The sequence below is a fragment of the Vulpes lagopus genome, chromosome 13 (assembly GCF_018345385.1).
Source record: "Vulpes lagopus strain Blue_001 chromosome 13, ASM1834538v1, whole genome shotgun sequence".
Lineage (NCBI taxonomy): Eukaryota > Metazoa > Chordata > Mammalia > Carnivora > Canidae > Vulpes > Vulpes lagopus.
In genome coordinates, this window is record NC_054836.1 from 2,777,815 (window position 1) to 2,792,078 (window position 14,264).

The 14,264-nt window shown below is 39.3% G+C and overlaps 1 protein-coding gene across 4 annotated transcripts in view; it reads right to left on the minus strand.

Annotated features, from left to right (window-relative positions):
* The window catches only part of ZNF800 (zinc finger protein 800), a 147,659-nt gene that overhangs the window by 42,020 nt on the left and 91,375 nt on the right, over nucleotides 1–14,264 (minus strand). For 2 of the 4 annotated variants that reach the window (XM_041727453.1, XM_041727456.1), the window contains exons 1-2: nucleotides 3,623–4,270; nucleotides 3,029–3,147 (exon numbers count right to left, since the gene is read on the minus strand). In XM_041727453.1, the coding sequence (XP_041583387.1) occupies nucleotides 3,029–3,089 (61 nt within the window). In that variant the 5' untranslated portion in view covers nucleotides 3,090–3,147; nucleotides 3,623–4,270. Of the gene's footprint in view, nucleotides 1–3,028; nucleotides 3,148–3,263; nucleotides 3,404–3,622; nucleotides 4,271–14,264 lie in introns of those variants that run through there. The other 2 variants (XM_041727455.1, XM_041727454.1) reach the window with 2 other exon arrangements.

Below are 14,264 nucleotides of genomic sequence, written 5' to 3' on the forward strand. Positions count from 1 at the left end.
AATGGAAACTTGTCCCTAGAGTCTCCTTTCCTCGTTTAAAAACGCTCCAGAAAAACTTTCTATAACACACCAGCTTCCATTTCCACATGATTCAAAGCTAGAGCAAAATTTTGTTACCTAATCACCTTCAGAAAACTGCTACTGTGAGACACATCAACATCCTAAGACACCATTCAAAATAATCCAAGGGCTAGATTAGTCATCCGTGGACACGTCCATTCAGTATACAGATCTGTGTAGCTTTCATTGCAAAAAAAAAAAAAAAAAATACCATCCTTCATTTGAAAACATTCAACACTAAAAAAACTTTATATATTATTTTATCAAAGTTTCCTGTCATATACCCTGTCATCCCTTCCAAGATCAGCTTACATGACCATTAGAAAAAAAGCCATCATCTCTCTCCAATCAAAACACCCAAACCCTCAGAAGTTAACATCTGTCTTACAACCTTCCAAGAACATACTTCCCAGAATCAAATACCTACTTTTGTAACAGTCTCTCTACCTTAAAACAAGCCCCTTACAGTAACTTTCTGCTTATGATGTCTGGGATTTACTTACAAATAATAGGGATAGGGAAATAATAGGGAAGAAGTTGGAGGCTGGAGAAGGGAACAGTGGAGAAGGGAGAACAGAGATGAAAAGATATTGTCGATGTATTGATGTGTTGAGTTGTGTGATGCTTACAACAGGTTCCCTACACAATTCTATCTACTTTTGAATGTTTCAAAATTTCTGTAAACAACATTCTTAAAACACAACTCAGAAAATACTGTACATACACTCACAGGCTTATACCACCACCCTTCACTACAAATTGACCTATCCTATGAAGACCTCCTCAGGAACACAATACTCTCACCCAGGGATCTGCCCACTATTCATAATTCAAAAGAGGATAGACCTCTGATGATTGCCCATTAAAAGAAATTCTCAAACATCATGTCATCTTCTTCCCTCCATCTGAAGGCATCCTCTTTTAAAAACTATCATAACATCTTCCTCCTAGTACTGGAAATATCCTCCCACACAGCACTTACCTTCCTCTGAAATAGTGACAATTAACTATCCTAGAAGTTAACAAACTTCTAGCTTTCCACCAAACTAATCTTCAGAAAGTGTTTAATTCTTGCTAAGAAAGGAAAGAGAAACAAACTACTTTTGACCTGGTAGCCTGAAAAATAAACTATATTGAAAAAGTTTCTGGTAAAAAAAAAAAAAGTTTCATTTTTAAAATTAATGCAACTTCTATGACTTACTGTTAATGAGGGAGAAAAAAGCAAAGAAGTTCTAATATTAAAACATTCAACTCTGAAAAACATCTTTAAAAAGACATTAAAGTCTCCAGGAAACTTCATGAGAATACACTAAACAAGGCCTAATCATAAATGATCTTATTTATTTTCTTGTCTATATCTATTTCTTCCCAGTCAAAAGTTCTATGAGGGAATAACTTTATCTGTTTTGCTCACCACTTACATATCCACTACCTTCGACAGTGCCTAGCACCTAACAGGTGTTCAATAACAATTTGTAAAAGAAATAAATACATGAACACTTAAACTTCTTCCTAAATAAGAAGTTTTAGTAAAATGATTTCATTAAGTAATGCAACTTAAAAAAGTTGCATGTTCTAAAAAAAAAAAAAAACTGGAATAGCAGGTCAGTGGAACACAAGTATAAAAGGCATTGGCTTTCTACTTCAAAAGTAGCAAACTCCATTCAATATTTTGTAATATATAAATGCAAATACAAAATACACAAAAATATGCAGTATGAGGGGTGCTGAAATTAGATAGGTCAGGAGCAGTCGAACAGAAACTGGATCCCATCCCAGGACTATTTTATTAGCAGAGATAAGTTATTACTGACTTCCAATAAATCAGTGGGGGGATAAGGCCATAGTACAAATTTTATTCTCATGAGTACCAAAGTTTTCTGAAAATGGGAGTTCTTCCTCTTTACCACTGCCATTTTTTCCCATTAGTCAGAAAAGTTCTCTAGTTGAACTCTACTGTGACAGAACTAAGTACATTAAAGCAGTTAAAATACTCCAACAACAACAACAAAAAAAAACCAAGCAAAATCATAAAGAGTCCTAACAACTTTTAGGTCAAAAATAATAATAAACACCTGCCTTTAAACTAAAATGGAATAGCCTTTGCATGGCTACATATGAATTCGATGATTTCCTTTTAAGTTTTACCTCTAAATGCTTGTGACTAAACACATCAAACTTCTGATAACTAGAAAAACTCATTAGTTTATCTAATTTATCTAGAATAAATATCTAATTTATTCTAGTTTATCGCATTTACCAAATTAAAGTTTCCTAATATTCTTGATACTCGAGAAAACTTTTTCATTCATAAATCCAACTAAAAACAGTTCCACTGAATAAACTCTCCTAAAAATACTTATGTATTCTGCGTAAATAACCAGATTTTTTATTTTGCAATACAGTATGTACCGTCCAAGAACATTTTTAAAGGCTTCGGTTAGCAAGACCCATTCTTCTGACAAGCTGAGTTTCACAAACTTTTTTTTAGCCCAAACTAAACTCTTTTTTAGGCTTTAACCGCTATTCCCTGATAAAAATGCGTAAGAAACTTTTAACTCTTAAAAGTTTAAATGAATCCACTTTCACGAAGACATGCTTTCTTTCATGTTTTCTACCACCTATTTCCTCTTCTGTCTTCAGTTTTAAATATTCAAAGGACATGAGGGTATACTGCTAACTGCAGGCTGCCCGGAAAGAAGGAAAAGGGACTGAGTGATTGGTCTTGTGGAAAAGATTTAAGGTGACACTTGCAGTACTTCTTTTAAGGGATCAAGTAGGGGAGACCTCTTGTTTGTACAAGCTTTCAGCTTCATAACTAGTTTTATGCTGGGGAAAATTATAGCCTGCTTACTTAGAAACGACTTCTTGGGCAGGAGAAAAATAAAACTGGAAGGAAACACAAAGCAGAGTGGCTTTGACGGGAGGGCAAAGTAAGTGTCGAGAAGAAAGGAGTACATACACATACCTGGTTCACAGCATCCGTGATGATGGTGGTCAGTCTGACAGTATTTATCCCTTAAAGGCATTTTCAGTGGGCGAGACCTACTTTCCTTTCACTGTAAGAAGCTCTTCATTGCGGCTTGGCTGTTGAAAGAAGTGCAAATCCGTCACTCACCCTGAACTTCCTGGGGGGGTTCTGGCTAGGTTTTCCAGATACGTTCTCTCCACCCGCCCGCCGTTTTCCCTCCACGGACCCGTACCTTCCTCTAGAACTGAAAACAGGAAAACGCACGAAGGCTTCCCCAGCCCAAACTCCCGCACAGGTTCACCGCCCTACCCGGAAACGCAGCCTGCGGCGCGCAGCGCAAGGCGAGGGCCTGGCCGGCTGCGCGGGCGGCAGCGGCCTCGCCGGCCCCGGCGGGCGCGCGCGGAGACGGAGGCGCGGAGCGCGGCGGGCACGGCCGGCGCCGGGGCCCGCGGGGCGGCGGGCGTGGCGACAGGGGCGGTAGAGGTGCGGCTCCCGCCGGCGGCCGACCCACGCCGTGCCCTCCCGCCACGCACGTGCGTTGGGGTCTCCCCGGCGGACCCCCGTCCCCATAACCAAGTGCGCCCAACTTACTTAACTCCTAGGGCGGGCCGGCGGGTAGGCGGAAGGAAGGAAGGCCGGCCGGGCAGCCGCGGGCACAGCCTGGCGTGGGAGGCGGCTTCGGGCCCCACCTGGCGCAGCCTCGGCGGACCACGCGAAGGGGAGCGGGGTTCGGGCCCGACGCGCTCCCAAAGAGTCCCCGCCGGCGCTGACGCGGAAGCGCCACAGCTCACCACGTCCCTCCGCGGCCCGAGGCGACGGCGACGGCGGCGGCGGCGGCTCACGGCGTCCCTCCGCGCTGTGGAGCTGGGCGGGCGGGCGGCGCGCGGGCGCAGGCAGTTGACAGGAGGAACCGCCCCGCAGAAGCCGCCGCCGCCACCGAAGGAGCTGGAACCGGAGCCGGCAAGACCTGGGCGCCCCTCGCCGGGGCAACGGCTGCCGCCGGAGCCCGGCTCCCCCCAGCGCCGCTCCACCTGCAACGGTCCCTCAGGCTTTTGGAGAGGGGCGGGGAAGAATGGGGCTTCCCCCCCACCTTGGGCCTTTTTTGGTAGCAGTTGTCGTTTCAGGAAACTTTATTAAGTCGGTCTCTCTCTTTCTCTGTCTCCCCCTCCCCGAAGAGCCTGAGCTACCGCCGCGGAGCGGGTAGGAAGGGGAAGCAGAGACTCTCCCGCAGCGACAGGGAGCGACTGACTGACCCCGGACGGAGATGGGGCGAGGGCAGGAAGTGACAAGCTCTCGGAGTGGGTGGGGGGAGTGTGGCCGGCACGCCCGGGAGCGCCGCGCGCATGCGCCCGCCCGGGCACCCGGGCCTGTGGAGGGCGAGGCGACGCGCGGCGGCCGGGCAGGGGGAGGGAGCCTCGGCCGGGGTCTCTCGGGCCGGCCGCTCGTTCGCGCGTCGTTCGCGCGTCCTCCCGCGGGCCGACGGGGCGCCGAAGCCCTCGACTGTTCGTGCCCGGGAGACGGGCTCATCGGCAACCAAACTGTTGCTTTCTCCTTCCGTTGGAACCGAAACTGGGAGGGTTGGAAAAGCACGGGAACGAAGTGTAGGAAGAGGCTTGACCAACGGGTGAGCCGTAAGTAGTGATTCCGAATAGGTGGTCGGCACACTTAGGGTAAAAGTCGATTGGGGAGGTTTTGTGGTTGTTTTGACCCAACAATTTTCCAAGTGTGCCTCTCAGCACTTTGGGGTTTTCATCAAGTTCTTGGGAGAAAACTATCTGGTGGTGGAGGATTGGGATTGATTGCTGCGGAGCTCGCCTTCTGGAACTGGAGGCGGAGGCGGAGGAGGTGGGTCACGTGGGCCGGACTTTCCCTCCTCTTCGGCGCCCGCGTCCCGCTTGGAAAATCCCCCGAAGATCGCGGTCGTCTGTCAAATTCCGCAAACCCGTGGGGCCGCCTCTTAGGGCAGGAGAGCCGCCGCAACTCCCAGAACGGAATTCTTGTTCTACAAGCAAAGACGTGTCCACTGTCAGGAAATGTTAGGGGAGAAAAAGCCTATCCGCTCAGTTTTCTCTTCTCGGGCTGTAAGATCCACTGGAAACCTCCTCAGTTGTGTAGCTTGAACTGTCAAGTTTGCCGGGTCCTGAAAGAGCAGTTTAGTAGTAGCTTGGTGTGTATTTTGGAGGAGCAAACGAGTGACTGAAATCTGTTTTAAAAATTCATAGGGAAGTTTGTGGTAGGTCCTGTAATTAAACTGATAATTGATCAAAAAAAAAAATACTGAACGGAGCATCTGCATATGGGTTGTAGCAGCTTGATTATAGGGATAACAGGAAAAGGAAGAGTGATCCAAGTGACCCACTTTTTAAAGGGAATTCCAGGTACTGAACGTTCTACACACCAGTCATGTACTGGTATGTTGGATCCTTATTTTTCTGTCCCATTGTCAAGAGGCATCACACAACATCAAACTAAGTTGCAGTGCCACAATAAATTAATTTAATTAAATGCCACAACTTATATTAAGGTAAAAGAACTATGATACGTGCACATTATGGTGTTTATCATGCAGCCAATAAAAATTGTGTAATATTGTATGCAGTATGCTAAAGCATATCGAAAGAATTTGAATGTGTCACCTTAACAGTGGAACAGGTAATTTTTATTTAACATTGGAGATGTTTGGTAAAAAATTTGAGGTGAAATATTTTCTTCCATTTTCAGAGGACCCTTTCCTACTTTTATAAGCACATTTAGCACGGGTTTAAAAATGAATGTGCAATTCTAAGTTTCCATAGACCTGAAAAGGCATTGCTTCAGATATGTGAATTATAATTGTTTGCTGGCCACATAGGAGTAATAAATAGTTCGCTTCCTGAGTAAATGCAGCAGTCTTTATATTTCAGAGTGGCTGATACTAGAGGTATCAGTTGCTTGCTAATGGAAAATATTTTAAACAATTTTTAAGAAAGTAGAATTATAGACAAGATTGGAATGTCTTTGTGGGTAAAACATACTGAATACTAAATCATAAAATTTTAAAGATAAAAAAAAAACATGGAAATTATCTAATGTTACTTTATAAACGAAAAAAAAAAAAAAAACTGAAACCCAGGGAGGTTAGTTGATTTGCTGAAGGTCACGAAGTAACAACTGGGTCAGATACCTAGATCAATCCTTTCTATAACAATACTAGTATTGTTACATGGATTGAGTAGTATGTGTTAAGCTCAAGAATAACTCATTTAATCCTATCAGCAATTCAATCCTTTCATTCTACAGGTAGAGAAACAGAAGGCAAAAATAGGTTAGATAACTCAAGATTACCTGATAGGCAACTGAGCCAGCATTTGAAACCAAGCAGTATAGCTCTGAAACTCAGGACATTATTCTATACTGCCTAAACTATGTCACCTACATTATACCATAGCAATTTTGGATCACACTATATGTAAAAGAAAGATCCTGTCACTTGAGAAAGGTATTAAAAAGCTATGTACAAGTTTATGAAGTGGAAATGGAGTTGCTAAATCTTAAGAGTTTAATTGAAATTTGACAGGACACCAGAGCTTAGACTTTGGACATCATCTGGAATTACCGTCCTACTCCTAAAAACACCATGCACAAATCACCCCAGAAAAATGATGTCTTCTCTTCATTGTTCACTGCTGCAACCTGGGTGACACATTATTACAGCTTTAAGGAACTTTTTGATCCTTAAGTCTGGAATTATGTCCTAATGACTGACCTAAAACCAATGGTTTAAAATTATTCTCTCATCTTCAAGGCAGGAAAATTTGACCATATATATACACACACCCGTACACATTATTACTGCATAAGAGACCACCTGATGCTTTAAAACCATTTTATGTACTCTCAATTCTATAGATCAGTGATTTAGACTGGCCTTGTCTGGAATCATGCATATAGTTATTTGGCATCTTAACTGGGCGCCTTCATGACTGGTTGTTAGTGTTGACTATTGGCTAGTTCTATCTCATAGCCTTTCTTCCTCAAGATTAACCTGGGCTTCATACCTAGGCAGCATGCCAGACAGGTACAAACAGGAAGCTGTAAGACCTCTTGAAGCACAAGTTACATGACATCACTTCTACCACATACATTGTTAGTCAAAGTGGGTCAAAAGGCCAGCACAGATTCAGGAATTAGGAAAACAGATTCCCCTCCCAGATGAGAAGAACAAAGTCCTGTTTCAAAGGGACATGCATAATAGGAATGGGAATTATTTTGATGATCTTTCACAATAGATATTTCAAAAATACTAAAGCTGCTGAAATTTTTTTTAATGCTGTATGATTCCTTTAAGAACAGCAAAACAAGCCACTAATCAAACCTATTCTTTGACTAATTGGGCCAAATTGGTGGCTTTGTGTGGATAAACTTTGAGGATTCCTTAACTTTTCTAAGTGGATTTCTTTTTCTCATCATTTTGTTGCTTTTCTAAACACATCTCCCACTAAATCACAGTATAAAAACCTAACACGAAGTAGAAGTAATTATGGTTCCTATAGAACCTTTACTCTGGTCCAAATTTTGCTAACTTTGATAATGATGTGACATTTTTAATTCATAATTAAATTCATAATTATGTACAAAATCAAATTATGGGCCAAAATAGCGACTGAGAGTTTAGAAAGAGTCATGGAAAAATTTATTTAGAGGGACAAATATTAAACTGTTGATGTATTATCAACTATATAGAATTTAACACTTAAGGTTTGTGGAAGTAACATAATATGAAAAAAAGAAGATAATGCTTACCCTAAGGTGTTTATTTTAAGGAGAGAAAGGAGTAGGTTGTACCTGGGTTGCTGCCCTGGAGATAAGTTGCCTACGAGGAAACCCCTGACATGGGCTTGTATCTTTCATTCCTGGTGCTAAGGCACACATAGGTCTGGCTGGCCAGATGACACAATGCATACACCATGCTGCCATGAGGGCACCAAACCATCCTTGACAAGTCTTTCATTTAAATGTATTTCAGCTAGCATGTAAGTGAATTTCACTTTTTAAAAAATGCTTTTTGCTATAATGGAGTTTGTTTATAAGTATTATAATCTAATAACAGCTAATGATAATTTTGTCTTTTTTTTTAACTCAGTGTGCTAAGTGCCTTCTAGTTTTTCACTGAAACCTTTTTTTTTTACAAAGATCCTGGGTTAGATATCCCATTTTACATAAAGAGAAACAGTGTCTGAGCCAAGATTTAAATATAGGTCTGTCTGAGTCCAGGTCCTGTGCCTCAAGTTACATATATTCTAATTATTACTAAAATGTTATATCCAGGTCAGACCTGTCCCTAGAGCCTCTAAACTCTTAACTACTCATGAGACAAACCAAGCATTTCCCCAAGCATCTCAAAATTAGCAGGACCAAAACTGAACTTCTTACCAAACTGTTCTTCAAATTTTAATCAACAGTGTTCCTATCCATTTAGCTCTCAACACAGAAGCCGCGGAGTCATGGAGAAGAGCATTCGCACAGATGCAAAGTAATGGAAGTTACCCGTATATGCAGGCTTCTCATCTCACTTCTCCCCAACGTCTACCCTAGCACCATAAACAATTGGTTATACCTCAGAAAGTTTGAGATAGTTTCCACTCCGCATATGCACCATCAATCCTCTAGTCTAAAACCTCATCTTTGAATTATTGCCATAACTACCTCTATGGTCTCCCTACCACTCATCTCTCCCTTAATTATTCCACACTATCAACAGAATTACAGTCCAAAACTAATATTACTCCCCAATTGAAAATCCCTATTGACTGCCAATTTTTTACATGAAGAAATCAAATCTTAACAAAAAGCATAAAACCAGCATACATTTGGGAGTCGGAAAAATCTGAATGTTAGTCCTGTCCCCATCACTTACGGGTTTTGTGTCTCTAGGGAAGTAAGAACCTCTTCTGAGCCTCAGTTTTCTCAGCTGTATGCTATTTTCAGCATAGTGAGAAATTGGTTAATGAATAAAGCACTCAACAAGATCTGGAACACAATACAGGTATATAATAAATACTCATTACATCTGGCCTTCTCACAATGTCACAACTTTATGCTCTAAGGATTTCTCACCCTTTTCAAAAATTACCAAAGCAAAAGTAAAACTGGGTGGAGAGGGAGTGTGGAACACAAGGAAATTCTAGAGAAAGTTATCAGTTATGTGGGTATATCCATTTGTTAAAGCAACTATTAGAATAATGGAAGAGTGGTTACCCTTCCAAGAAGGAGAAGACAAGTGGAACTGAATAAAGGAATACCAACTTGGGAATTACTGGCTATTTTATAGATTTTGACCTCAGCAATCATTACATGTATATTGCTTTATAATAATTCAGTAAGCTGATAGTTCTGTTTTATGCACTTTATGAATGTGTATAATATTTCACAATAAAAATGTTTTTAAGGTAGCTGACCTAGGTCTTAATGCCTCTGAACTACATCTTAGAAACAGAAATTAGAAATAATTACTGAACTTTTCAAGATTTTATGCCTTTGCACATGCTACTCCTCATGCCTGGAAATATCTTTCCCCTCCATCTAGAAAACTTGTACTCATCCTTGAAGACCCACTTCGAATGTCATTTTTTATGAAACCAGTTCCCATGAACAAATAATTGCTCCAACTTCCTTTTCCTATAGTACATCATTCTGATCAAATCTCTGACTCTTCAATCAGAATTCATCAAGAACACAGACCATCACTTATTCCTCTGTTTTGCCGTCATCTAGCACACTACTGTCACATAATGGGCAACCATTAAAAGTTACTGGATGGGCCTGAGTGACTGAATTAGCAGTAAACATAATAAAAATTTAGTGGGGAAAATAAGTTTTAGGAGTTTGGTTTATTTAGGCCCTTGGCCTAATGGGACACCCATTTCCAATGTAAAGAACAATCATACATACAAGCACAATGAAAAGAACTAGTGTATAGAGTCGGCAATGTTGTAGAATGTATACCACAGCTGGATACTTGCAACTACTAAACATCCATCATGTAAAACCATTCATGACTTTGTGAGGGGTGGTTTTTTGTTTGGATTTTTTTTTTAATTTTGAAAAAAATCTCAAATTTCAACACACATTGCAAGTAATTTCCATACCCCCTTTAACCAGATTCACCGATTTTTAGTATTTTGTCGTATTTGTTTTCTCTCTCCATATACATTTTTTATTTTTGAACCATTTTAGAGTAGATTGCATACATCATGGTCCTCCATCCCTTATTACTTCAGTGTGTATTCTCTAGAAGCAAGGATATATTATTATATAACCGCAGTGCAGTTACCGAATTTAGGAAATATGACATGATAAATTTGATTTGATTTGATTAAATATGATTTGGGGCACCTGGCTGGTTCAATAGGTGGAACATGCACTTCGATCTTGGGGTCCTGAGTTAGAGCTCTACATTGGGCATAAAGCCTACTTAAGCAAAACAAACAAAAAAACATGATTTGATAAAATACACTTGACCCTTGAAACAACACAGGTTTAAACTACATGGGTCCACTTATACATGAATTTTTTCAATAAATACAATACAGTACTATAAATATATTTTCCCTTCCTTATGATTTTCTTAACATTTTCTTTTCCCTAGCTTATTTTAAGAATACAGTATGTGATACATATGAAACACAAAATTTTTAATTGACAGTTTATGTTATTATTAAGGCTTCCAGTCAACATGCTATTAGTAAAGTTTGGGGGAGTCAAGATTGTATGTAGATTTTTAACTGTGGGGTGGAAGGGCCATCAGCAGCCCTAACTCCTGCATTGCTCAAGGGCCAACTGTACTTTTTTTTTTTAAGATTTTATTTATTCGTGACAGACACAGAGAGAGAGAGAGGCAGAGACCCAGGCAGAGGGAGAAGCAGGCTCCATGCAGGGAGCCCAACGCAGGACTCAATCCGGGGTCTCCAGGATCACACCCCAGGCGGGAGGTGGCGCCAAACTGCTGGGCCACCGGGGCTGCCCTGTACTTTTATTTCATCTACAGTTTATTATTATATATATATAATATACATATTATGTTATTATAACTGTGTCAGTTATCCTGAAAATGCCTTGTATGGACATTTTTTATTGTCTATATATAAAACCCTATCCAGAACCACATATTGCATTTAGTTATATCTCTTTACTTCCCTTCAACCTGGAACAGTTTTTCAGTCTTTCTTTGTCTTTCATGACAATAATGTTTTGATGAATATAGGCCAGTTGTTTTAGAGAAAGAGTCAACAGAGGTTTGTTGTGATTAGATTGAGGTTTTACATTTTTCTGAATGTTCTACAACATAAGGAATGTGGTGTCTTTCTTCAGGGTATCAAAACCAGAGGCATGTGATGTCTGTTTGATGTTAATCTTCATCACTGGTTTAAGTGGTTGTTTAGTTTCTCCACTGTGTAGTTTTATTTCTGCTAGGAATAAGTAATTTGTGAAGAGATAACAATGATTTTATTATAGACACTCCTTTTAACTATTGATCTTGGTAATTATATTTAGGTTTTACAAATTATCAAAGCAAAAGTAAAAGGATAAAAGTTAATTGAATTACATCTTTATTTCTAATCTGATCATTAGAAACTAATGATCAATTATGTAACTGGAAACTGTTTTCTGGTTTACTCTTACATGATAGGAAGTTGAAAGAAAAGTTTATAATTATCCTGGGTGCTAATTTATTACTGGAAAATCCATTCAACCAACATTTACTGAGTACCTATTTATATTCCAAACATCCTGCCAAACTGAGAACATACAGTAAGACAAGTTTTCTGACCTTTAGTCAACAAAAATTTACTTAGTGCTGTATACACCAGGTCCTAGGAAGACAACCATGAATAATTTAGAAGTTCTTATCCTCTTGAAGTCTCTAGTCTAATTATTGAGGCACTCCCAACCTAATAATGATGACATGTAAAAGAAGTATATTATTTCATAATAATCACATAAGACAGGCAGAGAAGAGATGATTGAAAACATGGAATCATAAGGTCCCATACGCAACAGCAGCTGGGGACAGCAAAAGGGAGTATTTGCCGCGAAGAGTTTTTCAACTCTCTTGAATTAGATAAGAGAACATTATAAAAGATGAATAATGTTGGTTTTCTTCCAAGTAAATATTATAATGTTTCCAAGACCTGTTCCTTAAGGATAGCCAGCTAACAGATTATCTATTGTAAGGTATTAACAGGGTAATGCCTTCTAAACTCTAAGTCATAAATGTTTTGCAATTCTATTTAAACAAGTAGTCATTGAAGAGTTTTGCATTTGAAATTATATCATTAAAAAGGCATTCAGGGGCTGCTTGAGTGGCTCAGTTAAGCCTCCAACTCTTGATTTTGGCTCAGGTCATGATCTCAAGGTCCTAAGATGGAGCCCCGCATTGGGCTCAGTGCTGATCATGGAGCCTGCTTAAGATTCTCTCTTCCACTACCCCTCCCTGCTCAACACTCGCTGGCTCTTTCTCTCTCTCTCTCTCAAAAAAAAAAAAAAAAAAAAAAAAAGACTTGAATTTTTCATTCATTCTCTCAACTGCTCCTCCTTATGGCCAAAGGGGTTTATTTGCAAGACTTGAGTTGATAAGGCTGCAGTTCGACTGCAGAACAGAATGAAGTTAACTTGTTTATGTAACTCTAACTTCATCAGTGTATTGATCTGAACTACTAAATCAAAATCTTCTCTTATAACAAAGTATCAGAAAAATGTACACTTTTAGCTTATGGAAACTGAGTCAAAAGTTAAAAATCCATACATGTGCCTTCAGGTCTTAATTCCAATTGAACACATGGACTGATATATATCAAACCATAACCTACAAAAAATATTACTTTAATGAAACATTTTAAGTAAATGACTGGTTTCTGAACTTATATTTGTCCAAGAGTTTAAATAATTTCTAAAATAATTTGTACAAAATGATCACTTTTTATCTTAAATCAACATTTATTTTTCCATTCAAACTTTCTAATTTTTTCAAATGAAAATTGTATATCTTGAATATCTAAAATTACAGTATATGTAAGTAGACGGTATTTTATATAGTCAGGAAGCTTGCTAGGTGTTTCTTCTACTTTCAAGTCATCAGATAGTGACAACAGACTATTTATAAAGCAATTTCAGTGTTGTAATTGTCATAAATGGAGTAAGAAAAAGCTAGATTGGTAAGAATTTTGAAAAAGAGCATCAGGAAATTACTCCCTCAACTCAGGCAGAGTAGTTTCCATTTAGGAGAAAGCACCATAGGATCCAAAGTGTCAAGATTCTTGGTAAGACCTGTGTTGCTAGGCAGTACTAAATCATCCAATGACACCTACATGCTGGAGTTAATATTCTTTCAATGCCATAGAATGACACTTTCTTCTTGGTACTTTGTGGGGAAATATCTAAATCTGTCATTCTCTTTTCTCAAATAAATGCCTTCGAAAAAAAGTGAGTCAAAGTTCAGTATCTTTCTAAACATCTAATTGCTAGAAGAGACAGTGTGCCAAAACAGTCAGGAATGGCAGTTTCATTTATGGGAATAAACCTGCTCTACATTTCTCAGAAATTTGTTTTCAAAAAGGAACAATTGCTATAGAATATTCAAAGATCCCCCCGTTTTAATGTTAGTTCTCTTTTCTTAATTACTTATGAAACTGAGAACAGTTATACAGTAAAGTGAAAGATATCATTGAAATAACTCCTTTTTTAAATTGTGGTCTTTCAGGTCACAGGATGGTCATTTTAAACATGGAACCCAGTCAGATGAATAAAGATGCCAAATAATGCACAAGTCAACTAAATTAATAAAATGAATATCCAAAGACTGCTCAATAAGTCAACTATATTTTATTTGGAAAACATTTGAGACATTTGTATCTCATCTAACTGTCCCTTAGGATTTCACTTAAAACAATGACCTCATGTGTTCTAAGAATTAAAAAACGAATCTACAGAAGATATTTCGTAGTCTACTTGTTCATTCCTACATTAACCTTGTGTTTAAAAGAGGGAGAAAAATCCAAGAAAAAATATAAAGAGGTTGTGAAGAGAAAGAAAAAGTTAATTGGCATTAATAGGTCAAGCTGTTGGCTTATGTTTTGGTTTATGAAAGAAACCAGTGAGTAAAATATATATTCTAATTTGAATTAGGAGGGGCAAGTCTGATTTCTTATTGCATGGTTCACATGAGAAAGTTTCTTCAAATTTACCATATTTTGAG